Source organism: Pleurodeles waltl, chromosome 6 (assembly GCF_031143425.1).
Source record: "Pleurodeles waltl isolate 20211129_DDA chromosome 6, aPleWal1.hap1.20221129, whole genome shotgun sequence".
Classification (NCBI taxonomy): Eukaryota; Metazoa; Chordata; class Amphibia; order Caudata; family Salamandridae; genus Pleurodeles; species Pleurodeles waltl.
Window position 1 is genome coordinate 1,082,883,045 of NC_090445.1, and position 24,557 is coordinate 1,082,907,601.

At 47.5% G+C, this 24,557-nt stretch overlaps 1 protein-coding gene across 2 annotated transcripts in view; it reads right to left on the reverse strand.

Annotated features, from left to right (window-relative positions):
* Positions 1-1,050: 1,050 nt before the first annotated feature.
* Positions 1,051-24,557, reverse strand: part of EMC1 (ER membrane protein complex subunit 1) — a 621,514-nt gene continuing 598,007 nt past the window's right edge. For both annotated transcript variants that reach the window (XM_069240148.1, XM_069240147.1), the window contains one exon: positions 1,051-2,267. In XM_069240148.1, coding sequence (XP_069096249.1) covers positions 2,088-2,267 — 180 coding nt within the window. In that variant the 3' untranslated portion in view covers positions 1,051-2,087. The remainder of the gene's footprint in view (positions 2,268-24,557) is intronic.

Sequence of the window (24,557 nt, forward strand, 5' to 3'; positions counted from 1 at the left end):
AACTTATTCATTCTGATGCCCCTTGAGTTTCAGCAGATGAGGCACCGAAGGCAAACGCCTTTGTGTCACAATAACATCTTGGTGCCCATTCAGCACAATCACCACACTTTGTGGTTAACATCCTGCCCGCGCCGACTCTCTTTAGCATCGACACAACAAAGCCGTAACAGCTGAGAGGCAACAAAGAAGCACATTAATGCAAACCCCTGGGAGTTTCTGTAGCACAGCCTGCCACTAACAATGGCAGGCATGAGGCACACCTTGTTTTCTTAGAGAGTACCCGCCCTGAGTTCTCCAAGCCTACAACGTTATGTGTTTTACATTTACCACTGTACATACACATAATGGCTGCTAAAAAAAAAAGATGCACCAAATTAAGCATCCTCTTTGTGGACTTTCTTCGTGCATTTTGAACGGATTCTTAAATAAATAATGTGTGACACGTCAAAACCTGCACAAGAACACATGACAAAAGGGGCAGCTTTTCCACAAGCGTTTCAGGGGACGGCAGCCAATTGTGGGCATTCAAAGTTTACACTATAAACCACAAAGAGCTGCAATTTTTTTAGAAGTGTGTTATGTTTAAGTAGTAGAGGCAAATTATTTTCACGTATGCAACACACTTCCGGATACACTGGAGTTATTCTAAAAGTTATAAATTATAAATACTCCGATAACTCAGAATGTGGTTTATAAATGATAGAGGAGTACTGTGAACAGAATCGAAAGCCCACGTTCTCCCAGTGAAGTTCAGCACTGCTAAAGTAGGGATGCCACTCTGACTTGGTCTCAATTATTTATCACTCCACATAACGTTTTAAGAAATGAATTTAAACTTCTTCTGATTCAAAAGCCATTGAAGGAATATCAACAAACCTTGGCCGTTTTGTGTAACTACAGAATCAGTTACACACTGAAGGCCTATGTCCCAGTACAATCTCTATTCCCATCGGCGCAACCCCTCTCCCCCCCTCCTCTCCTATAGTTCACAATGCGCTATTAGGAAGCTAGGACGACCACACTAAAGTAAAAAACTGTTCACACAGGCAGTTTCAATTATAATTCGATTTTTAATTTACTCTTACTTTCTCTTGATCTGAAGCTTCAAGCTCACAGATGATTGCAAAAAAACGTATTTTGAACAAGTTATTTACAGCAATATCTTCAACCTAACCACATAAACATGGTACGTAGTATAACAGTTATTTCAATGGAAGGTGTTTGCAGAGATGATAATCTTAAAATGTGGTCAAAGTAGGAGGTTAACATCTAAGAAGTGGAGAGTGCACTGGTGTAGAGGATGTAAAGATGAAAACATTGTTTATCATTGAGATGAGGTCTAAACCAATCTCTAGCAAATAGTGTTAGCCTCCACAGAGAAGACACACACTAGTGCTTCACATGCGAGGAAAAAATAACACACTGATTTAATGTTTTTCCTCTAATGCACTCTTTGGTACACCCACATCCATGTAAACACCCTTCCATTGCCATGCTCCTGCAGAGACAATTTTCGGTACCGATATTTCACAGAACTTCCGAATAAATAATAAGAATGGCCCGTTGATAATATAGTAACTGTCATCAATGTTTTGGAATCTGGTTGTTTGTTAGGTCCTTCGTGGTTGCTTACGATATTCAAGACAGGCAGAAAAAAAAAACAGCTTTGAATCGCACTCTGGCTCCCCTGGAGGCTTACGGACATACCATACATGGTCACTGCAGAGCATCAGTCATTTTCCATGTTTTTTTGAGGACATTATAAGATGGAGGCCTGATGCAATTACATCCTGGTCCACACCAGACTTGTAGTTCTCAGGTTGGACAAAGAAAGAAGGGGACACTCTTGACCACAGAATATCATATCCCTTGTAGCATGCTTGTGAAACTCAGTTCCTTTAGTACATTCTTCATGGCATTCAAAATCTTCCCCCACGCAGTTATCAGGTAGAGATTCTTGGCAGAGGGGCAGGGGTGGACAGCAAAGGCTGTTCTCTCTGTTCTGGCCTTCTCCTATTGCTGCATCACATTTAAGAAACCTTTCAATGGTAGCAATCCTCTGCCCTCTCCTGCACCTGTATACGTTTCTACCGCCAAGCTCGATTCAGCAACTTGACCTGAGCCAATCGTTTTGTGATCATTGTAGCAAAGATAAGTCCAAAGAGGACACTACTGATGAGGATGTAGTCGTAGTCATCCTTCAAGACATCAAACTGCTTTGATGGGTAAACCCGGGTTTGGTAAATGTCCAAGCCATATGCCACCACCTAATCATGAAAAAAAAAGAAACATCACTAACACGCTAACAGGTCAAATCACCACACAAAAAGTTACATAAAAGGGCAGCATTTAGAGGTACCTGCAAAATAATGAAAGTAACAATTACTTTCCACAGTAAATCTTCCACTCCTATTTAACGGCCTCACCCAACTCCCCAGACTAATGAGGTAATAAAGTTTTTTTTTTCTTTTTTTTTTTTTAAACCTGGAAGCGCAGAGGTACACGCTAACCTGTCTGTACCAAGGCTATGCTCCAACATTCCCAAAGGATGCCCAGACTTCCACCTCTTTCTCCCTTCCACTTGAAGGTCAGACATACATAATGACCTGGGATGAAAGTTGGGGTCACCTGGCACAGAATGGTCTGCATCATTAGGATTGTTATTCCCTACAGTGAGTTACTTGTACTTACACCAGACTGGAGAGAGGATTCAAAAGTATTTAGAAAACTATTACAATGGTATCAATGGTACAGCGTCATTGTACGTCTAAATCAAATCTTTTTGTAGTGATAAAGAATAAGTTACTCAGCTTGGGTAAAGCCTTTTCTGGTGAAAACTCTAACAGAAAATTGCTCACCTTTAGAGTATCCCCAAGGTCCAGACTGGATACAGAACATATTTCATCATAGCCCCTATGCACCGGTAGGTGGCAAAGCATGGCTCTCTGTGTCAACCATGCTCGGCTACAGAACTGACAGCTGGAACCACATATAGGTGCCACCCAAGCACACAGATGTCAGCTTCTTTCTGGACACTGTCCATGCCCTCAGAGGCAGAACGCAAAGAATAAATGTTCATACTAGAGTGCAGATATCTAAAAGGGGACCTTTTTTGATAAAAGAGTTGATTCTACAGAAGAGAGAGTTGAGACGTGGTAAGGAATCTGCAGTTAGAGAGAGTATCCATCAGGAAAAAGCACTAATGAAGGTAATTAACTTATTGTTCTGATATATACTTCTAACTCCAGACCTCTCATCATTAGAATACATACAACAGTAGTACCTCTGCCATGGTGGGTCTGTGGAATGACTGACAATAAATGTCAGTAGGTCCATACAGTCAAAACGCCCTTCCTGTTGGACCTAGCTGTCAAGGTAGTAGTGCTTTCTGAATAGGTGCACTGATGCCCACGTAGTCTGACAAATATCCAGGACATGCACTCCGCATGCCGGCACAGTACTAGTGGCCTTACCTCTGGTGGACTGAGTTCTCAATCACTTCGGGGTCTGCTTCTTGGCCAATGCATAGCGAATCTTGATGCAGGCAACTAACCACCTGGATAGCATCCTCCTTTTGCAATGCCTTACATTTCATTGCCCCACAAAGATATAATAGTCCACTTGAGGAATTTTGGTGTGATAGATGTAAGAGGTCTGCATTCTTTTGGGATCCAAACGATGGCTTCTTTCCTACTCTTTTGATGGGTGAGGTGGCGCAAAAGACCCCAGGAGCATGATGGACTGGCCAATGTGAAGAAAAGTCACAACCTTCAGTTTTATAGTGAATCCTAGTGATGTAAGGAGGTTCGGTGCTGTCTGAAGGTTGTCCACGACTGATTTTGGAGAGTACGCATTCAACAGATGAGCAGCTACACACCATTACCTTTGTGAACATCCAAGCAGCACTGGTGAGGCTGAAAGAAAGTACAGCAAACTAAAAATGCTTCTGGCCTACTGTGAACCACAAGTAGCGCCTGGGCCTTTAAAAGGGGGATATGGAAATAAGCATCCTGTATGCCCAACACCACCTTCCACTCGCCGGCATCCAGGGATGATAGGACCTGGGCCAGTGTGAGCCTCTTGAATTTGTTTTTCCTCAGGAATAAACTGAGGTCTCAAAGTTCTGGAAAGGGACGGAGGCCACCATTCTTATTCAGCATAAAGAAATAGCAGTTGCACCCTGTTCCGATTTTTGCAGTATAGACACACTCTATGGCACCTTTGTCTAGGTGGTCCTCCAAAAGCCACTCTGATGAGGGTGGTGAATGTGGCAGGATGGAACAGAATGGCAGGGAATAGCCTTGTTGGACTATCTGCACGACCTATCCATTGGATGCAGTTATTGCCCCCAGCGAAGAAAATGTCTGATCCTGTCTACAACAGAGTGGTCGTGGTGTGCAGCTAAGGATAAACTAAAGCAGTCTGGAGGCTGCTACCGGAGAGGCAAGGGACTGGAACATTGTCTACTGGATCACTTGCCTTGACCCCCTGAAGAGACTGGGGGGCCTGTTGGGGTGAGGGGGCTTGACACTGTAGGCAAAACCACTATGATGCCTCGAAATGGGCAGATTTTCAGTGGATACCTCCTTGCGGGTGTGTAAAGACTGGCTGCCCACGTAGCAGCTCCTTCTTTAAAGCACTCAGTGGTGGAATATGAAAGGTCTCTCCTCTTTGGTGAGAAGACGAGGGCATATACATGAGCAAAATGCCTGAGAAAACAATTAATCTCATCCATGCATGGCGAAGAAGCACCACACTAGTGCCACACTACTCCCCCTAAGCATTCTGCTGCATCCAGGCCTGACAGATTGACACACTTGGTCACATCCTGGCTATTTTGAATTGCCTGCACCAAAATAATGTGGAATTGTTCTGGGACTGCTGGTAAAAGTTTAGTGACTGATTTCTATAAGGCACGATAATACCTGCCTAACAAGCAGCTGGTGTTGAAGGAATAATGGGTGAGGTTAGTGGAAGAATACACCCTTTCCCCAAATGCCTCAATTTTCTTTGACTGTCTGTCCGGAGGTGGGGGCAATTGATAAAGAATTGGGGTTAAACCTTCTTTTAGAGGCCTGTAATACCAAGCTGTCAGATGTAGGGTGCTGCATTAGGAAGGCAGGGTCACCCAGAGTCGGACTGTGTTGTACCACCTGTCTGTTTTACTGGTGGGAAAGAGTAAAGTTTGTTCCAAATTCCCATGAGGACTGTCTGGGCTGTAACCCCTCCATAATGACTTTGGTTTTGACATTAATGGAAATTAACTGTAGATCCTTATTTCTGATGACCATGGTGAACAAAGCAGATCCTCCGAGGGGCAGGGGTTGAGACCAGCTCCTATCAGAGGAAGAGGAATTATCCAAGCCCACCGGCCTATTGCAGGCAAAATAAGACTTATGTTGAGGGACAAACTCACCTGTACCATCACCGCCAAAAGGTGGTTTGCTCTGGTCAGAGTCCGATCTGAGAAGCTGGTGGAGCACTGAAGGCCAGCTCCTTTGCAAGGGTAGTGTTTAGTCAGTCAGAATGTGTAGGAAAGTACCATCTTGCCTGGCATGTTACCCCCATTTTTCACTGTATATATGTTGTTTTAGTTGTATGTGTCACTGGGACCCTGGTATCCCAGGGCCCCAGTGTTCATAAGTGTGCCTGGATGTGTTACCTGTGTAGTGACTAACTGTCTCACTGAGGCTCTGCTAATCAGAACCTCAGTGGTTATGCTCTCTCATTTCTTTCAAATTGTCACTAACAGGCTAGTGACCAATTTTACCAATTTACATTGGCTTACTGGAACACCCTTATAATTCCCTAGTATATGGTACTGAGGTACCCAGGGTATTGGGGTTCCAGGAGATCCCTATGGGCTGCAGCATTTCTTTTGCCACCCATAGGGAGCTCTGACAATTCTTACACAGGCCTGCCACTGCAGCCTGAGTGAAATAACGTCCACGTTATTTCACAGCCATTTTACACTGCACTTAAGTAACTTATAAGTCACCTATATGTCTAACCTTTACCTGGTAAAGGTTAGGTGCAAAGTTACTTAGTGTGAGGGCACCCTGGCACTAGCCAAGGTGCCCCCACATTGTTCAGGGCCAATTCCCCGGACTTTGTGAGTGCGGGGACACCATTACACGCGTGCACTACATATAGGTCACTACCTATATGTAGCTTCACAATGGTAACTCCGAATATGGCCATGTAACATGTCTATGATCATGGAATTGCCCCCTCTATACCATCCTGGCATAGTTGGCACAATCCCATGATCCCAGTGGTCTGTAGCACAGACCCTGGTACTGCCAAACTGCCCTTCCTGGGGTTTCACTGCAGCTGCTGCTGCTGCCAACCCCTCAGACAGGCATCTGCCCTCCTGGGGTCCAGCCAGGCCTGGCCCAGGATGGCAGAACAAAGGACTTCCTCTGAGAGAGGGTGTTACACCCTCTCCCTTTGGAAAATGGTGTGAAGGCAGGGGAGGAGTAGCCTCCCCCAGCCTCTGGAAATGCTTTCTTGGGCACAGATGTGCCCAATTCTGCATAAGCCAGTCTACACCGGTTCAGGGGACCCCTTAGCCCTGCTCTGGCGCGAAACTGGACAAAGGAAAGGGGAGTGACCACTCCCCTGACCTGCAACTCCCCTGGGAGGTGTCCAGAGCTCCTCCAGTGTGCTCCAGACCTCTGCCATCTTGGAAACAGAGGTGCTGCTGGCACACTGGACTGCTCTGAGTGGCCAGTGCCACCAGGTGACGTCAGAGACTCCTCCTGATAGGCTCCTTCAGGTGTTGCTAGCCTATCCTCTCTCCTAGATAGCCAAACCCTCTTTTCTGGCTATTTAGGGTCTCTGTCTCTGGGGAAACTTTAGATAACGAGTGCAAGAGCTCATCCGAGTTCCTCTGCATCTCTCTCTTCACCTTCTGCCAAGGAATCGACTGCTGACCGCGCTGGAAGCCTGCAAAACTGCAACATAGTAGCAAAGACGACTACTGCAACTCTGTAACGCTGATCCTGCCGCCTTCTCGACTGTTTTCCTGGTGGTGCATGCTGTGGGGGTAGTCTGCCTCCTCTCTGCACTAGAAGCTCCGAAGAAATCTCCCGTGGGTCGACGGAATCTTCCCCCTGCAACCGCAGGCACCAAAAAGCTGCATTACCGGTCCCTTGGGTCTCCTCTCAGCACGACGAGCGAGGTCCCTCGAATCCAGCAACTCTGTCCAAGTGACCCCCACAGACAAGTGACTCTTCAGTCCAAGTTTGGTGGAGGTAAATCCTTGCCTCACCTCGCTAGACTGCATTGCTGGGAACCGCGACTTTTGCAGCTACTCCGGCCTCCGTGCACTTCCGGCGGAAATCCTTTGTGCACAGTCCAGCCTGGGTCCACGGCACTCTAACCTGCATTGCACGACCTCCTAAGTTGTTCTCCGGCGACGTGGGACTTCTTTGTGCGACTTCGGGTGAGCACCGTTTCACGCATCCTCGTAGTGCCTGTTTCTGGCACTTCTCCGGGTGCTACCTGCTGCTAAGAGGGCTCCTTGTCTTGCTCGACGTCCCCTCTACCTCCTGGTCCAATTTGCGACCTCCTGGTCCCTCCTGGGCCACAGCAGCGTCCAAAAACGCTAACCGCACGATTTGCAGCTAGCAAGGCTTGTTGGCGTTCTTTCGGCGGGAAAACACTTCTGCACGACTCTCCACGGCAAGAGGGATCCGTCCACCAAAGGGGAAGTCTCTAGCCCGTTTCGTTCCTGCAGAAACCTCAGCTTCTTCTGTCCAGTAGAAGCTTCTTTGCACCCGCAGTTGGCATTTCCTGGGCATCTGCCCATCTCCGACTTGCTTGTGACTTTTTGACTTGGTCCCATTGTTCCACAGGTACCCTCGACTGGAAATCCATCGTTGTTGCATTGTTGGTTTGTGTCTTTCCTGCCTTATTCCCTATCACAAGTTCTTCGTCCTTTGGGGAACTTTAGTGCACTTTGCACTCACTTTTCAGGGTCTTGGGGAGGGTTATTTTTCTAACTTTCACTATTTTCTAATAGTCCCAGCGACCCTCTACAAGGTCACATAGGTTTGGGGTCCATTCGTGGTTCGCATTCCACTTTTGGAGTATATGGTTTGTGTTGCCCCTATCCCTATGTGTCCCCATTGCATCCTATTGTAACTATACATTGTTTGCACTGTTTTCTAAGACTATACTGCATATTTTTGGTATTGTGTACATATATCTTGTGTATATTTCCTATCCTCTCACTGAGGGTACACTCTAAGATACTTTGGCATATTGTCATAAAAATAAAGTACCTTTATTTTTAGTATAACTGTGTATTGTGTTTTCTTATGATATTGTGCATATGACACTAAGTGGTACTGTAGTAGCTTCACACGTCTCCTAGTTCAGCCTAAGCTGCTCTGCTAAGCTACCATTATCTATCAGCCTAAGCTGCTAGACACCCTATACACTAATAAGGGATAACTGGGCCTGGTGCAAGGTGCAAGTACCCCTTGGTACTCACTACAAGCCAGTCCAGCCTCCTACATTGGTTGTGCAGCGGTGGGATAAGTGCTTTGAGACTACTTACCACTCTTGTCATTGTACTTTTCATAAGAGAAAAATATACAAAACAAGTTCAGTGTGTGTACACAAAGCTAAAAAGTTTTGCATTTCCTCTTTTCACTCTTTTCTAAGTGCTGAAAAGTACTTCTAAACTTCTAAAAAGTTTTAAAAGTTTTTTTCTCTGTCTTTCTAAAAGCTCTGACAAACTTTTTTCACTTTTTCTATCACTTTAACTCTCTCTAAAAATGTCTGGCACAGGCCAAAATGTTGATCTGTCCAAACTTGCATATGATCACCTTAGCTGGAAAGGAGCAAGGAGTCTCTGCATAGAGAGAGGTTTGAGTGTAGGGAAGAATCCTTCCTTGGAACTGTTACTTAACATGCTTAGAGAACATGATAGGGCCACTATGGCACCATCTGTAGAAAAAGCAGCTAATGGTTCCCAATCTGATCCAGGGACACCCCTAGGAAAAGATTTAGGAAAGAAAAATCAGAGCCTGCCCATTACTAGACAGTCTAGCATAGTTGGTACAGATGTAGAGTCACACCATACAGATAGTGTTGTCTCACATCATAGCAAGAGCATTCATTCTCACCACATTAGAAGTGATGTTTCTGTTAACCAAGCTGTTAGGGTGCCTTCTGTAAGGGATAGGTCTCCTTCTGTCCATTCTCACCATACTTCTGTTTCAAGACATGTCCCTCCCACCCACCCTGATGACAGATTGTTAGAAAGGGAGCTCAATAGATTGAGAGTGGAACAAACCAGACTGAAGGTCAAAAAGCAACAGCTGGATTTGGATAGACAGACTTTAGAAGTAGAGAAGGAGAGACAGAAACTGGGTTTAGAAACCCATGGTGGCAGCAGCAGTATTCCCCATAGTCATCCTGCAAAAGAGCATGATTCCAGGAATCTGCACAAGATAGTTCCCCCTTATAAGGAGGGGGATGACATTAACAAGTGGTTTGCTGCACTTGAGAGGGCCTGTGCTGTACAGGATGTCCCTCAAAGGCAGTAGGCTGCTATCCTATGGCTATCATTTAGTGGAAAAGGTAGGGATAGGCTCCTTACTGTGAAAGAAAATGAAGCTAATGATTACAAAGTTCTTAAGAATGCACTCCTGGATGGTTATGGCTTAACCACTGAACAATACAGGATAAAGTTCAGAGAGACCAAAAAGGAGTCTTCACAAGACTGGGTTGATTTCATTGACCATTCAGTGAAGGCCTTGGAGGGGTGGTTACATGGCAGTAAAGTTACTGATTATGACAGCCTGTATAACTTAATCCTGAGAGAGCATATTCTTAATAATTGTGTGTCTGATTTGTTGCACCAGTACTTGGTGGACTCTGATCTGACCTCTCCCCAAGAATTGGGAAAGAAGGCAGACAAATGGGTCAGAACAAGGGTGAACAGAAAAGTTCATACAGGGGGTGACAAAGATGGCAACAAAAAGAAGGATGGTAAGTCTTCAGACAAGGGTGGGGACAAATCTAAAAATGAGTCTTCATCAGGCCCACAAAAACACTCTGGTGGGGGTGGTGGGTCCAAATCCTCCTTTAATCAAAACAAAGAAAAGAAACCATGGTGCTATTTATGTAAAGTAAAAGGCCCCATTGGACAACAGATCCCAGTTGTCCAAAGAAAAGCACCAAGCCTCCTACCACTACAACCCCTACTGCTACCCCTAGTGTCCCTACTAATAGCAGTGGTGGTGGGAGCAAACCTACTAATTGCCAATCCAAGGGAGTAGCTGGGCTCACTATTGGTAACTTAGTTGGGGTTGGCCTTGTTAGGGAGGCCACAGAGGCTGTGTTAGTCTCTGAGGGGGCTATTGATTTAGCCACCTTAGTTGCTTGTCCCCTTAATATGGATAAGTTCAAGCAGCTACCCCTAATAAATGGTGTTGAGGTTCAGGCCTACAGGGACACTGGAGCCAGTGTGACTATGGTCATAGAGAAACTGGTCCACCCTGAACAACACCTACTTGGTCACCAGTACCAAGTAACCGATGCTCACAACAACACACTTAGCCACCTCATGGCTGTTGTTAATCTCAACGGGGGGGGGGTTACTGGTCCAAAGAAAGTTGTGGTAGCCACAGATTTACCTGTAGACTGTCTACTAGGAAATGATTTGGAGACATCAGCTTGGTCAGATGTGGAGTTGGAGGCCCATACAGCAATGCTGGGCATCCCAGGGCATATTTTTGCTTTGACAAGGGCTCAGGCCAAAAAACAAAAAGGACAGGGAAGCATGGATCCTGGAACAATGGACCAAGTGCTCCCTAAAGCTAGGGCTAGTTGAAGCAAACCACTTCCTACTATCCCTCCCTCTACAGTGGATTCAACTTCTGAGGAAGAAGAATTCCCTCCCTGTGCAGAACCTACACCAGAGGAGCTTGAAGCAGACACTGCTGAGCTTTTGGGTGAAGGGGGGCCTGCCAGGGAGGAGCGGAGTGTGGCACAGCAAACCTGTCCCACATTAGAGGGTCTGAGACAGCAAGCTGTCAAACAGGCTAATGGGGATGTTAGTGACTCTCACAGAGTTTACTGGGAGGACAATCTCTTGTACACTGAGGCAAGGGATCCTAAACCTGGAGCTGCCAGGAGATTAGTGATCCCTCAGGAGTACAGAAAGTTCCTCCTAACTCTTGCTCACGACATTCCCCTAGCAGGACATCTGGGACAAATGAAAACTTGGGAAAGGCTTGTTCCCTTGTTTCATTGGCCTAGGATGTCTGAGGACACAAAAGAGTTTTGTAAGTCCTGTGAAACCTGTCAAGCCAGTGGCAAGACAGGTGGAACACCAAAGGCAACCCTTTATCCACTGCCTGTGGTTGGGGTCCCCTTTGAAAGGGTAGGGGTTGACATAGTTGGCCCCCTTGACCCTCCTACTGCTTCAGGCAATAGATTCATCTTGGTGGTAGTGGACCATGCCACAAGATACCCTGAAGCTATTCCTTTAAGGACCACAACAGCTCCTGCAGTGGCAAAGGCCCTCCTGGGAATATTTTCCAGGGTGGGCTTCCCAAAGGAAGTAGTATCAGACAGGGGAAGCAATTTCATGTCTGCATACTTAAAGGCCATGTGGAAGGAGTGTGGTGTGACTTATAAGTTCACTACACCCTATCATCCACAAACAAATGGACTGGTGGAGAGATTTAATAAAACTCTCAAAGGCATGATTATGGGTCTCCCTGAAAAACTCCGCAGGAGATGGGATATCCTTCTACCATGTCTCCTTTTTGCCTACAGGGAGGTACCCCAGAAAGGAGTGGGCTTCAGCCCATTTGAACTTCTTTTTGGACACCCTGTTAGGGGTCCACTCAAACTTGTAAAGGAGGGTTGGGAACAACCTTTAAAAGCTCCTAAGCAAGATATTGTGGACTATGTACTTGGCCTCAGATCAAGGATGGCTGAGTATATGAAAAAGGCCAGTAAAAACCTTCAGGCCAGCCAAGAGCTCCAGAAGCAATGGCATGATCAGAAGGCTGTTTTGGTTCAGTACCAACCAGGGCAGAAAGTGTGGGTCTTGGAGCCTGTGGCCCCAAGAGCACTCCAAGATAAATGGAGTGGTCCCCACACAATTGTTGAAAAGAAGGGAGAAGTCACCTATTTAGTTGACTTAGGCACTGCCAGGAGTCCCCTTAGGGTGCTCCATGTCAATCGCCTGAAACCCTACTATGACAGGGCTGATCTCACCCTGCTCATGGCAACTGATGAGGGACAGGAAGAAGACAGCGATTCTCTACCTGATCTCTTCTCTTCCACAGAACAAGATGCTCTTGTGGAAGGTGTAGTTTTGGCTGATTGTCTTACTGCTGAGCAGAAAGACCATTGCATAAATCTCCTAGATCAATTCTCTGAACTCTTCTCTACTGTGCCAGGTACCACTTCTTGGTGTGAGCACACTATAGATACTGGAGACAGTTTGCCTGTCAAAAGTAAGATCTATAGGCAGCCTGACCATGTCAGGGACTGCATAAAGCAAGAGGTGCAGAAAATGTTAGAACTAGGAGTGGTTGAGCACTCTGAAAGTCCATGGGCTTCTCCTGTGGTACTTGTACCAAAACCCCATTCCAAAGATGGAAAGAAGGAAATGCGGTTTTGTGTAGACTATAGAGGTCTCAACCTGGTAACCAAAACTGATACTCACCCTATACCCAGGGCAGATGAGCTCATAGATACACTGGCATCTGCCAAGTATCTAAGCACTTTTGATTTGACTGCAGGGTATTGGCAGATCAAATTATCAGAAGATGCTAAACCTAAAACAGCATTTTCAACCATTGGAGGACATTACCAGTTCACTGTAATGCCTTTTGGATTGAAAAATGCACCTGCCACTTTTCAGAGGTTGGTGAACACAGTCCTGCAACGGCTGGAAGCTTTCAGTGCAGCATATTTGGACGATATAGCTGTCTTTAGCTCCAGCTGGGATGATCACCTGGTCCACCTATGGAAAGTTTTGGAGGCCCTGCAAAAGGCAGGCCTCACTATCAAGGCTTCAAAGTGCCAGATAGGGCAGGGTAAGGTGGTTTATCTGGGACACCTTGTTGGTGGGGAACAGATTGCACCACTTCAGGGGAAAATCCAAACAATTATTGATTGGGTTCCCCCTACTACTCAGACTCAGGTGAGAGCCTTCCTAGGCCTCACTGGGTATTACAGGATGTTCATTAAGAACTATGGCTCCATTGCTGCCCCTCTTAATGACCTCACATCCAAGAAAATGCCTAGAAAGGTATTATGGACAGCAAACTGTCAGAAAGCTTTTGAGGAGCTGAAGCAGGCCATGTGCTCTGCACCTGTCCTGAAAAGCCCTTGTTACTCAAAAAAAATTCTATGTCCAAACTGATGCATCTGAATTAGGAGTAGGGGCAGTCCTATCACAACTTAATTCTGAGGGCCAGGATCAACCTGTTGCTTTTATTAGTAGGAGGTTGACCCCTAGAGAAAAGCGTTGGTCTGCCATTGAGAGGGAGGCCTTTGCTGTGGTCTGGGCACTGAAGAAGTTGAGGCCATACCTGTTTGGCACTCACTTCATTGTTCAGACAGACCACAAACCTCTACTTTGGCTAAAACAAATGAAAGGTGAAAATCCTAAACTGTTGAGGTGGTCCATATCCCTACAGGGAATGGACTATACAGTGGAACATAGACCTGGGAGTAGCCACTCCAATGCAGATGGACTCTCCAGATATTTCCACTTAGACAATGAAGACTCATCAGGTCATGGCTAGTCTTATTGTCCTTCGTTTGGGGGGGGGGTGGGGGGGGGGGGTTGTGTAGGAAAGTACCATCTTGCCTGGCATGTTACCCCCATTTTTCACTGTATATATGTTGTTTTAGTTGTATGTGTCACTGGGACCCTGGTATCCCAGGGCCCCAGTGCTCATAAGTGTGCCTGAATGTGTTACCTGTGTAGTGACTAACTGTCTCACTGAGGCTCTGCTAATCAGAACCTCAGTGGTTATGCTCTCTCATTTCTTTCAAATTGTCACTAACAGGCTAGTGACCAATTTTACCAATTTACATTGGCTTACTGGAACACCCTTATAATTCCCTAGTATATGGTACTGAGGTACCCAGGGTATTGGGGTTCCAGGAGATCCCTATGGGCTGCAGCATTTCTTTTGCCACCCATAGGGAGCTCTGACAATTTTTACACAGGCCTGCCACTGCAGCCTGAGTGAAATAACGTCCACGTTATTTCACAGCCATTTTACACTGCACTTAAGTAACTTATAAGTCACCTATATGTCTAACCTTTACCTGGTAAAGGTTAGGTGCAAAGTTACTTAGTCTGAGGGCACCCTGGCACTAGCCAAGGTGCCCCCACATTGTTCAGGGCCAATTCCCCGGACTTTGTGAGTGCGGGGACACCATTACACGCGTGCACTACATATAGGTCACTACCTATATGTAGCTTCACAATGGTAACTCCGAATATGGCCATGTAACATGTCTATGATCATGGAATTGCTCCCTCTATACCATCCTGGCATAGTTGGCACAATCCCATGATCCCAGTGGTCTGTAGCACAGACCCTGGTACTGCCAAACTGCCCTTCCTGGGGTTTCACTGCAGCTGCTGCTGCTGCCAACCCCTCAGACAGGCATCTGCCCTCCTGGGGTCCAGCCAGGCCTGGCCCAGGACGGCAGAACAAAGGACTTTCTCTGAGAGAGGGTGTTACACCCTCTCCCTTTGGAAAATGGTGTGAAGGCAGGGGAGGAGTAGCCTCCCCCAGCCTCTGGAAATGCTTTCTTGGGCACAGATGTGCCCAATTCTGCATAAGCCAGTCTACACCGGTTCAGGGGACCCCTTAGCCCTGCTCTGGCGCGAAACTGGACAAAGGAAAGGGGAGTGACCACTCCCCTGACCTGCACCTCCCCTGGGAGGTGTCCAGAGCTCCTCCAGTGTGCTCCAGACCTCTGCCATCTTGGAAACAGAGGTGCTGCTGGCACACTGGACTGCTCTGAGTGGCCAGTGCCACCAGGTGACGTCAGAGACTCCTCCTGATAGGCTCCTTCAGGTGTTGCTAGCCTATCCTCTCTCCTAGATAGCCAAACCCTCTTTTCTGGCTATTTAGGGTCTGTGTCTCTGGGGAAACTTTAGATAACGAGTGCAAGAGCTCATCCGAGTTCCTCTGCATCTCTCTCTTCACCTTCTGCCAAGGAATCGACTGCTGACCGCGCTGGAAGCCTGCAAAACTGCAACATAGTAGCAAAGACGACTACTGCAACTCTGTAACGCTGATCCTGCCGCCTTCTCGACTGTTTTCCTGGTGGTGCATGCTGTGGGGGTAGTCTGCCTCCTCTCTGCACTAGAAGCTCCGAAGAAATCTCCCGTGGGTCGACGGAATCTTCCCCCTGCAACCGCAGGCACCAAAAAGCTGCATTACCGGTCCCTTGGGTCTCCTCAGCACGACGAGCGAGGTCCCTCGAATCCAGCAACTCTGTCCAAATGACCCCCACAGTCCAGTGACTCTTCAGTCCAAGTTTGGTGGAGGTAAGTCCTTGCCTCACCTCGCTAGACTGCATTGCTGGGAACCGCGACTTTTGCAGCTACTCCGGCCTCCGTGCACTTCCGGCGGAAATCCTTTGTGCACAGTCCAGCCTGGGTCCACGGCACTCTAACCTGCATTGCACGACCTCCTAAGTTGTTCTCCGGCGACGTGGGACTTCTTTGTGCGACTTTGGGTGAGCACTGTTTCACGCATCCTCGTAGTGCCTGTTTCTGGCACTTCTCCGGGTGCTACCTGCTGCTAAGAGGGCTCCTTGTCTTGCTCGACGTCCCTTCTACCTCCTGGTCCAATTTGCGACCTCCTGGTCCCTCCTGGGCCACTGCAGCGTCCAAAAACGCTAACCGCACGATTTGCAGCTAGCAAGGCTTGTTGGCGTTCTTTCGGCGGGAAAACACTTCTGCACGACTCTCCACGGCAAGAGGGATCTGTCCACCAAAGGGGAAGTCTCTAGCCCGTTTCGTTCCTGCAGAAACCTCAGCTTCTTCTGTCCAGTAGAAGCTTCTTTGCACCCGCAGCTGGCATTTCCTGGGCATCTGCCCATCTCCGACTTGCTTGTGACTTTTGGACTTGGTCGCCTTGTTCCACAGGTACCCTCGACTGGAAATCCATTGTTGTTGCATTGTTGGTTTGTGTCTTTCCTGCCTTATTCCCCTATCACGACTTCTTTGTCCTTTGGGGAACTTTAGTGCACTTTGCACTCACTTTTCAGGGTCTTGGGGAGGGTTATTTTTCTAACTTTCACTATTTTCTAATAGTCCCAGCGACCCTCTACAAGGTCACATAGGTTTGGGGTCCATTCGTGGTTCGCATTCCACTTTTGGAGTATATGGTTTGTGTTGCCCCTATCCCTATGTGTCCCCATTGCATCCTATTGTAACTATACATTGTTTGCACTGTTTTCTAAGACTATACTGCATATTTTTGGTATTGTGTACATATATCTTGTGTATATTTCCTATCCTCTCACTGAGGGTACACTCTAAGATACTTTGGCATATTGTCATAAAAATAAAGTACCTTTATTTTTAGTATAACTGTGTATTGTGTTTTCTTATGATATTGTGCACATGACACTAAGTGGTACTGTAGTAGCTTCACACGTCTCCTAGTTCAGCCTAAGCTGCTCTGCTAAGCTACCATTATCTATCAGCCTAAGCTGCTAGACACCCTATACACTAATAAGGGATAACTGGGCCTGGTGCAAGGTGCAAGTACCCCTTGGTACTCACTACAAGCCAGTCCAGCCTCCTACAGAATGTATTGGTTTGGGAACGTCATAACAAAACATCGGAACTACGTCTACTGGTACTGTGGTAGAAAGCCACAAGGATTGCAGTGCTGTATGTGAAGTCAGCTCCAGAGCTGGAGCTGAAACAGAGGAGGGTTTGGTGGCACAGACTGTGCATAGGGCAGACGTTCTGACAGTAACCAGACTGGAGACCTCTATGCATTTGTGGGAGGTCAAAGGCTCGCCAGAGGGAGCTGGCACGGTGCCAAAGATGTTAAGCACAAGCTCCCTGAATGCCTCACTCTTGTGGCAATGCCGACAGACCCAGAAACTCTGGTTACATTGGGACCGGCTGTGGAATCTACTCCTCAGTAGGGGTTCAGGAGCAAGTAGGGAGCATCTTGGCCTGCTCATGCCGTCTCAGGAGGAAAGTGGCAAGGCTAATACAAGCTGGCTTGGACGTCTTGTACTTCGGAAGACTTGGTTTCAGATGATGACTTGTTACAAGACTGATCCCGAAAGCAGGAACGAGTCAGCATCCTCGACTTAGAGCAAGAAAAGGCCTTACATTACTTCCTGTAGTTTTTGAGCCTGACTTCACAGTAATAGGTAGTCTTCAGGTTCATTATGGCACCCTCTCCACATGACTTGGACTTGTGGTCCAAATCCAGACACCAGAGGCACACCTCATGGAGATCCGTCAGACATCTGTTTGCAACTCTCCTTAGAAGGTTTAAACCCTGATGGTAGCTTTAGGAGGGCGCATGGTACTTTGCTCACTGGAAATACATTTGGAGAAAAAAGCTAGTCAACTGGCAAGAAGAAAGTAGCAGGTAGCTCCAAAAACAAATCTGACTTTAGTAAGCTTGTGTAGCAGCTTTATCCATTTAGAGGAATCAGTTCCAGAGCAGAGAGGAGCAGGTGCGAAAGCACACACCACCACCTACTAGCACACAGGGATTACTCTGAAAATGTTTATGGACCCAGTCTGGCACCTAGGGATATTCTAAAGGAGGGAAATCTGCAGTTAGAAGTATCCATCACAAATTACTGTACAGTAGAGGATAGTTGCTATAACCAGTACTCACCTAGCTATCAAAAGTACAGAAATTTGTGGGGTAGTGAGGACTGTAAACCCCTAAAAAAAATTCATGCATCTCGGAAGCACACATAATATACACAGAACTGAGATGGATAGGATGCACGTTTATCACTTGTGTAAAATATAGGTCTTTTCATAAGTGTTTTGACGATTTTTATCAATTATAAAGCTGCTGAGTCCTGATTTACAGCTAAACAGCAAACCCATGTTTAAGCCCCACTTTGGGACTTTTTAAAGGGAGCAAGGATTGAAAATGGTTAATATAATGTTCAATTGGATACATATTCATTAAAAGTACATTTGTTATTCATATTAGCTATCACCTCAAGGTGCTACAAAAGTGAGGGTCTAAGTGTTGATTTAAAGAACAAGTTACCTACCTTTGATAATGAATTGTCTGATAGAGGCATATTCTAGTTGAAGATTCTTTACCCTAAAATTTCTCCCAGTTGTCACTCTGGATCTGGAGAATTTTATTTGAGCAGTACTTTGCACATCACTGTTAAGTGGCGTTGGTCGAGACTGCGCCCATCGTTGGCGTTGTGGTTGCCAGATAGGACCTTGCGGGTTGCATACAGATGCCATACCGGCATCAGTTTCACTTCATCACTTTCCACGCCAGAAGCACAGAGCAATGAAGAACACGGACTCTGGTGCGCTAGAACTAGGTACCTGAACAGGAAGTCCCTATCCCTAGAAATCAGTTTGCAGAGCAGAGAGGATGGGTGGGTCAGTAAGGAATCTGCAACTAGAATATATCTCTACCAGATAAATTGTTACTGAAGGTAAGTAACTAGTTCATCTGATAGAGACTCCTAGTTGCTGATTCCTTACCTTAGAATAGATACCCAAGCAATACCATCCCTGGAGGGTCTGCAAACCAAGCTCATACTAGGAAGTGCTGCAGGACCGAATGGGCAAAGTGCCCGTCCCTTCGGACCTGACTGTCCAGGCAGTATTGTTTAGTAAACATGTTCAGGGATGCCCACGTTGCTGCCTAGCAGATGTTCATGACTGGAATTTCATATGCTAATGCAGTGGTTGCAGCTGGCGCTCTGGTAGAACGAGCGTGCAAGCCCTTCGGGGTTGCTTTTTAGCCAATGCGTAGCACATTTTAATGCAGAGGACGACCCATCTAGAAATGGGTCTCTTCTGCACTGCCAGACCTTTCTCCACGCTGCCATAGCCTACAAAGAGTAGATCATCCACCTTGTATGATCAAGACAGAATGCCAATGCTCTTTTTGGGCCCAGAAGGAGGAGTCTCTCCTCTTCCTTAGAAGGCAAGGTGATTGATTGGCCTATATGAAAGGGTGTGACCACTTTAAGTAGAAAAGAAGACCCAGTACAAAGCACCACCTTGCCAGGGTGGATGGAGATGAAAGGTAGCTTCGAAGAAAGAACCTGCAGTTCACTCCCTCTGCCGGCAGAGGCGATAGCCACGGGGAAGACTGTTTTCACAGTAAGTAGGCGAAGTGGGCAGTTGTGAAGCAGCTCAAAGGGAGAGCACATGACATAGGCAAAATCTATCCATAATCCAAGTGGACGCTGGATCCCACATCCCCCGCCACGCAAAGGCTGAGCAGCATGTGCAGTGGCTGGTGGGGAATGGACGTGGCTGGTCTCCCCTTCCAAAGCCACCAAAGGAGTGAAAAGGAGACTGAGGAGAATGAGTGGCAGCAGCGAGACCAAGGACTGGGCCATAGCCTGAGACTCCTTAAAGCACTTGAGCACGAGTCCTCTTTGTCCCCGAAGAGACAGATGCCTTCAAAGGGTATGTCCATAAAAGTAGATTTGACAGCCCATTTAAAGCCAGATGTCTGTAACCAGACGTGGCGCCTCAAGGCCACCGTCAAAGCAACCGATTTGTCCAGTCTGTCGTATCTAGCCCACATCTGACTGTGAACTTGGCTGCGTCTCTCTCATCAGCAACAGCCTAGGAGAGAATGGCCCGGGCCTCCTCCAGGACCTGCGGAAGCACTTGTGTGACCGTGTCCCATAAAGTATGAGTGTAATGGCCCAAAAGGCATGCAGTCTTCACAGACCTCAATGCCAGGCTGGAGGAAGAAAACAGCTTCTTCCCAAGCGTCAGGCTATTGTCCTATTAACAGGAGCCCTGTACTGGGTTTGGACCAGGTACCCCACACAACATCTGTGAGGTCTTCATTTAGGGGCAAAAGGGTTTCTGACATGGAAGCCCCAGGCTGAAGTACCTCAGTCAGGAGATTGGTCCTGACAGCCACCAAAAGCAGCTCGAGGCCCAAGACCTTGGTTGCTCTCCGCACACCACTGAGTAAGAAGCCCCGTCCTCCATAGCCATGGTAGGGGAGAAAGCATACCAGCGTCAGGGGAGGTATCCAAACCGCTGGCTTCACCCAGTTTCTGAGCCTAGTCCACAGGGCCTTCAAGCTTTAATTCTAAAAGGGTTCAGTGACCTCTCCATACTCTCACCAAACTCTTACCCATAAGAATAATGGGTCAGGATCTGATTAAGGGTCCGATGTCCCTGCCGAAGTCTGAATAGATGCTGCTCCTGCTCGGTGTAGGAGTTGGTGATGAGTATAGGATCGAGGCCACCTGCAGGCCCAAGTGACATTAGGAGTCTGGATGCCAGAACCATTATCAGGGAAGGTCGCAATGGTACGACCAATGCCAGTTTGGATCCGGAAGAGGATCCCTGGGTGCCCCTCAGAGCTGAGGCCAACGCTACCGGCGTGGAACCCAGAGGGGCCCCTTCCTACCCCACTGGGCCCAAAGACTCCCTAACAGGGCTGGACTGCCAAAACATGAGACGCATGGCCTTGTAAAATTCCTGTCATTGGGCAGGGGTGGCTCTGGCTCCGGAAGACTCGAGGAGGCACATAGCCAACCCAGAAACAGGCTCCGAAGACTGAGGCCTAGAGCGAGGACGCTTCTCCTGAGTCATGCCGTCTGACCGACAGGGTGAATTTGAAGAACACTTGTGCTCCTTTGACTGCTTTTAATTGGATGAGGAGGAGGGGTGATGGCTCCGCGAGCAGTCATGGGACCTTCCTCTCAACCGGGAGCCAGATGCCGGGCCACAAGCAGCTTTGAGGACCGCTCCCTCAAAGCCTTTTGCTTCATGGCCTAACAATCAGAGCACGACTTTGGGTTGTGGTCGCGCTCCAATCGTCACAGACACACCAGGTGTGGATCTGTTGCCGACATCATGCAGTGCAGAAGTTGCAGGGCTTGAAGACGGCCTTCCTCGTCGACATCTCAACACACCAGAAGTCAAAAACTTCGACAAAAAGTTGAAAGGTCAGTCAAAAAGCAACAGTAAGGGTAGCTCTCTGTGGATCTGCATGTCGTCTGGTGCAGAAAGAAAAGAACTGATGTCAGTGTGCCAAGGTGGTGCCTATTTTCAACCCGTGACGTCATAGGCGGCGACCAAGATGCTGACGGATGGGAAGTCGACAGACGCCACCTAACGGCATGCAAGGGTACTGCTCGAAGAAAAATCTCTGGATCCAGACTGTCGCCTGGGGGAAATTCTAAGGTGAGGAATCTGCAACTACAAGTCTGTATCAGATAGGGTAATCTTATACTCTTAACATCGATTAGTCACACTTGTAACGCAAACCACAGATAAGTGCAAAAGATTATATGAAATCCCATAAGGGCACAGTCTCCTCCAGACAACATGTCATGACTATAGATTTCCACATTCAACTTTCCATGGGAGATGCTTTGGAGGGTTGGTGTTGGGTAATTTTTGGGGTGAGGCGTGGGGACAAGTAATGTTGTCTTAACTCCTTGCCACTGAATGGCTGCAGGCGATGTGTTATAAAAACTTAATAAACAAATGTGATATTTACATTACAGTGGCCAGTATAGGAAAGTAGCATCTTTCTGGCATAGTTACTCCCCAAGTTTTGCCTGGTGTCAGTGTGTTTAGACTGTAGTACACTGGGAGCCTGCTAACCAGGACCCCACTGTCAGTGCTTTCTCCCCTAAATTTAGTTCTAAAGTAACTTTTACACTGCACAATTGGCATACTGGTGTACCCATGCAAGCCCCTGGAATATGGTACTTGGGTACCCAGGGTATTGGTACACCAGTGGTCCCCATGGCCTGCAGCATGCATTGTGCCACCCATGAGGGCCCATGCAAACTGTAACTGCAGGCCTGCCATTACATCCTGCATTAAATGGTTAATGCACCTTTCATACCAGATATAAAGTTTGCTTTATATCATGGTCACTGCACTGACCCTGTAAGACACCCCTAAGGTAAGTCCTTTAGCCAAAGGGCAGGGTGCATGGTTCTAAGTCTGAAAGCACCGCCTCATAAGCAGAGATGCCACTAAAAACCCCAGACTCCATTCCCTGGGCTTTGGAAGTGTGGGGAAGCCATCTTATGTGATGTAGTGAACAATGGTCCACGAGTGGTCCTACTACATAATGGCTTCACCAAACATAGGCATGTTTGGTATAAAACATGTTGTAATCATGCAAAAACACTGAATCTAGTGTTTGCTGCATGATACCATGTACTTTGAGCTCTCCCTAGGGGGTCCCCCATGTCTGGCTGTACAGCTGCTGCCGACCTCAGACACTGTTCTGCCCTCCTGCTGCTTAGCCTAACTCGGACACGGGAAGGCAGAACAAAGTATTTCCTGTAAGATAGAGGTGTGGCCACCTCTTCTTTATAAATAGGCACCTCTGGGCTTTGATGGGGGTGCCTCTGAGCTCCACCAGACTGCTTTGAAGGGTACATTTGGTGCCCTCCTTGCATAAACTGGTTTGCACCAGTGCAAGAACCCCCGGTTCCTGCTCTTGCACAAAACTACACAAAGGACAGCGGAGCCACCTGTCCAGCTCCTCCCCTAAGGAGGAGGCACAGAGCTCTGCCAGGTGGCCACTTGATTCTGCGATCTTGGAAATAAGATGAGCAGAGGCCTTTCAGCATCTGACTGGTTGATATCCCAGGCCCCACACTGATAGGTAGGTCATTGCATTTATTGTCCAACTTCCTTTCTGGGTTTCTTAAGGGCTCCCTATAAGGGTGGGACCCTAGATGTGTTTGCAAGACGTCAGGAACCGTCTGAAAATCTCCTCTGCAAGACACTACTGAAACTTGGACACCAAAACAACTGCTGTTCTTCGCTGGAACCAGAAGGAAGACTAATTAGTAGGAGGGCTCCTACTGCAACTTTGTTTCTACTTTCTGCAAAGAATTCTGCAACCCCATGGCCGTGCATTCTCCAGAGTCAATGGCACTCTGCACTAAGGGAAGCCAGAAGGAATCTCCCTTGGAGTGAAGGGGTCACTCTCCTGCATCCGCAGGCACCTCAACAACCGGCTTGTGGATCCTGCTGTCCCACAGACTCTTCAAGACTCTGCAACACAAGTGGTGGTTCTAAGGCTCTCCAGAGGCCTGACCTATCTTCCTTGCAACTGGGAAGTTTGTGGTCCCTCTCAAGAGCTGCTTTGCTGGAACCCCTGTGCACCCCCTGTCTGTCATTACCAAGGCATGTTGGCTCTTCTGTCCGCAGACCTTCTAGGTCCAAGAAGTCCCGGCCTCCAGTACTCCTCAAACTCAGCACTTAAACAGCTCTCTCAAACTCCTGCGATGTAGGCATCCCTCCATGCTGTGCTGACGAGGCATACCTGTGACTCCTGGTGCCTGCTGCCAGAGGGTCCTGCTGGGGGGTTTCCAACAATTCCTGGGGGCTTTCCCTCTTGCTGAGGGCCTGGCCCTATCCTACCTGCCAAGGCTGGGTCACCTGCATCTTGCTGGTCCCCAAAACTCCTGCAACCTGCGCACAAAGCTTCTTAGCATTTGCCAAGGCTTATTGGTGGTCCTGCTGACCACTGACCTCTTTGCAATCTGACGACTGGAGTGAGAGAGCTCGTGGACGACTTCTGGGATCCTCCTGCGACGCCTGGACTCCACAGCTGCCCTTCATCGCCCACTCACGAATCATCACCATGAAGGGTGGGCATTGCCCTCCTGCACAGCCTTAGCATCTCTGAGTGGTCTGGACTCTGTCTCCTCTGTAAGATCCTCTTCTTCTGGAATCCACATTTGGGTTCCACAGACCTGGTCCATGGGTCGCAACACCAGCTGGACAACTGAGGTCCCCACAACTTCACCCCTATGCACCTGGGCTCCCTGGTGTAGGTACTGCACTGTTTTGGGTATCCACAGGTGGGGGCACTATGCAACCTCCCTTGTCCCGAAGGGTTTCCTCGGGGATGGGTCCTAAAACTACAACCACGACTTCCCCATGTTAGCCTATGGACACTAACCTGAGATCTCTACACAGCACATGGGCACCTGGGGAACCCTACCTAACCCTACTTACCTTTGGGGTTTTAGTACTTCCTCAGGCCTAATGGTCCTTAGGTGATAGTGTGGGCTGGGAGTGATTGTCACATTCCATTTTTTTGGTATATGGTTTGTACCTCCATATGGGTACACGTTATTTTATGAATGTACTTACCTGTTGCCAAGTATATTTTGTATGACCAAAGCTCTAGATAGGAGATATACCAAAGTTAGTTCTAGAGTGTGTTATAAAATATATTACATATTTTTCTAACACTGGTGTGGTTCTTTCCTGTGTGTACTTCACTTACTTACTGACCTGTATGGTACTTGCAATCGCTTTATCCTCCTGGATAAGCCTT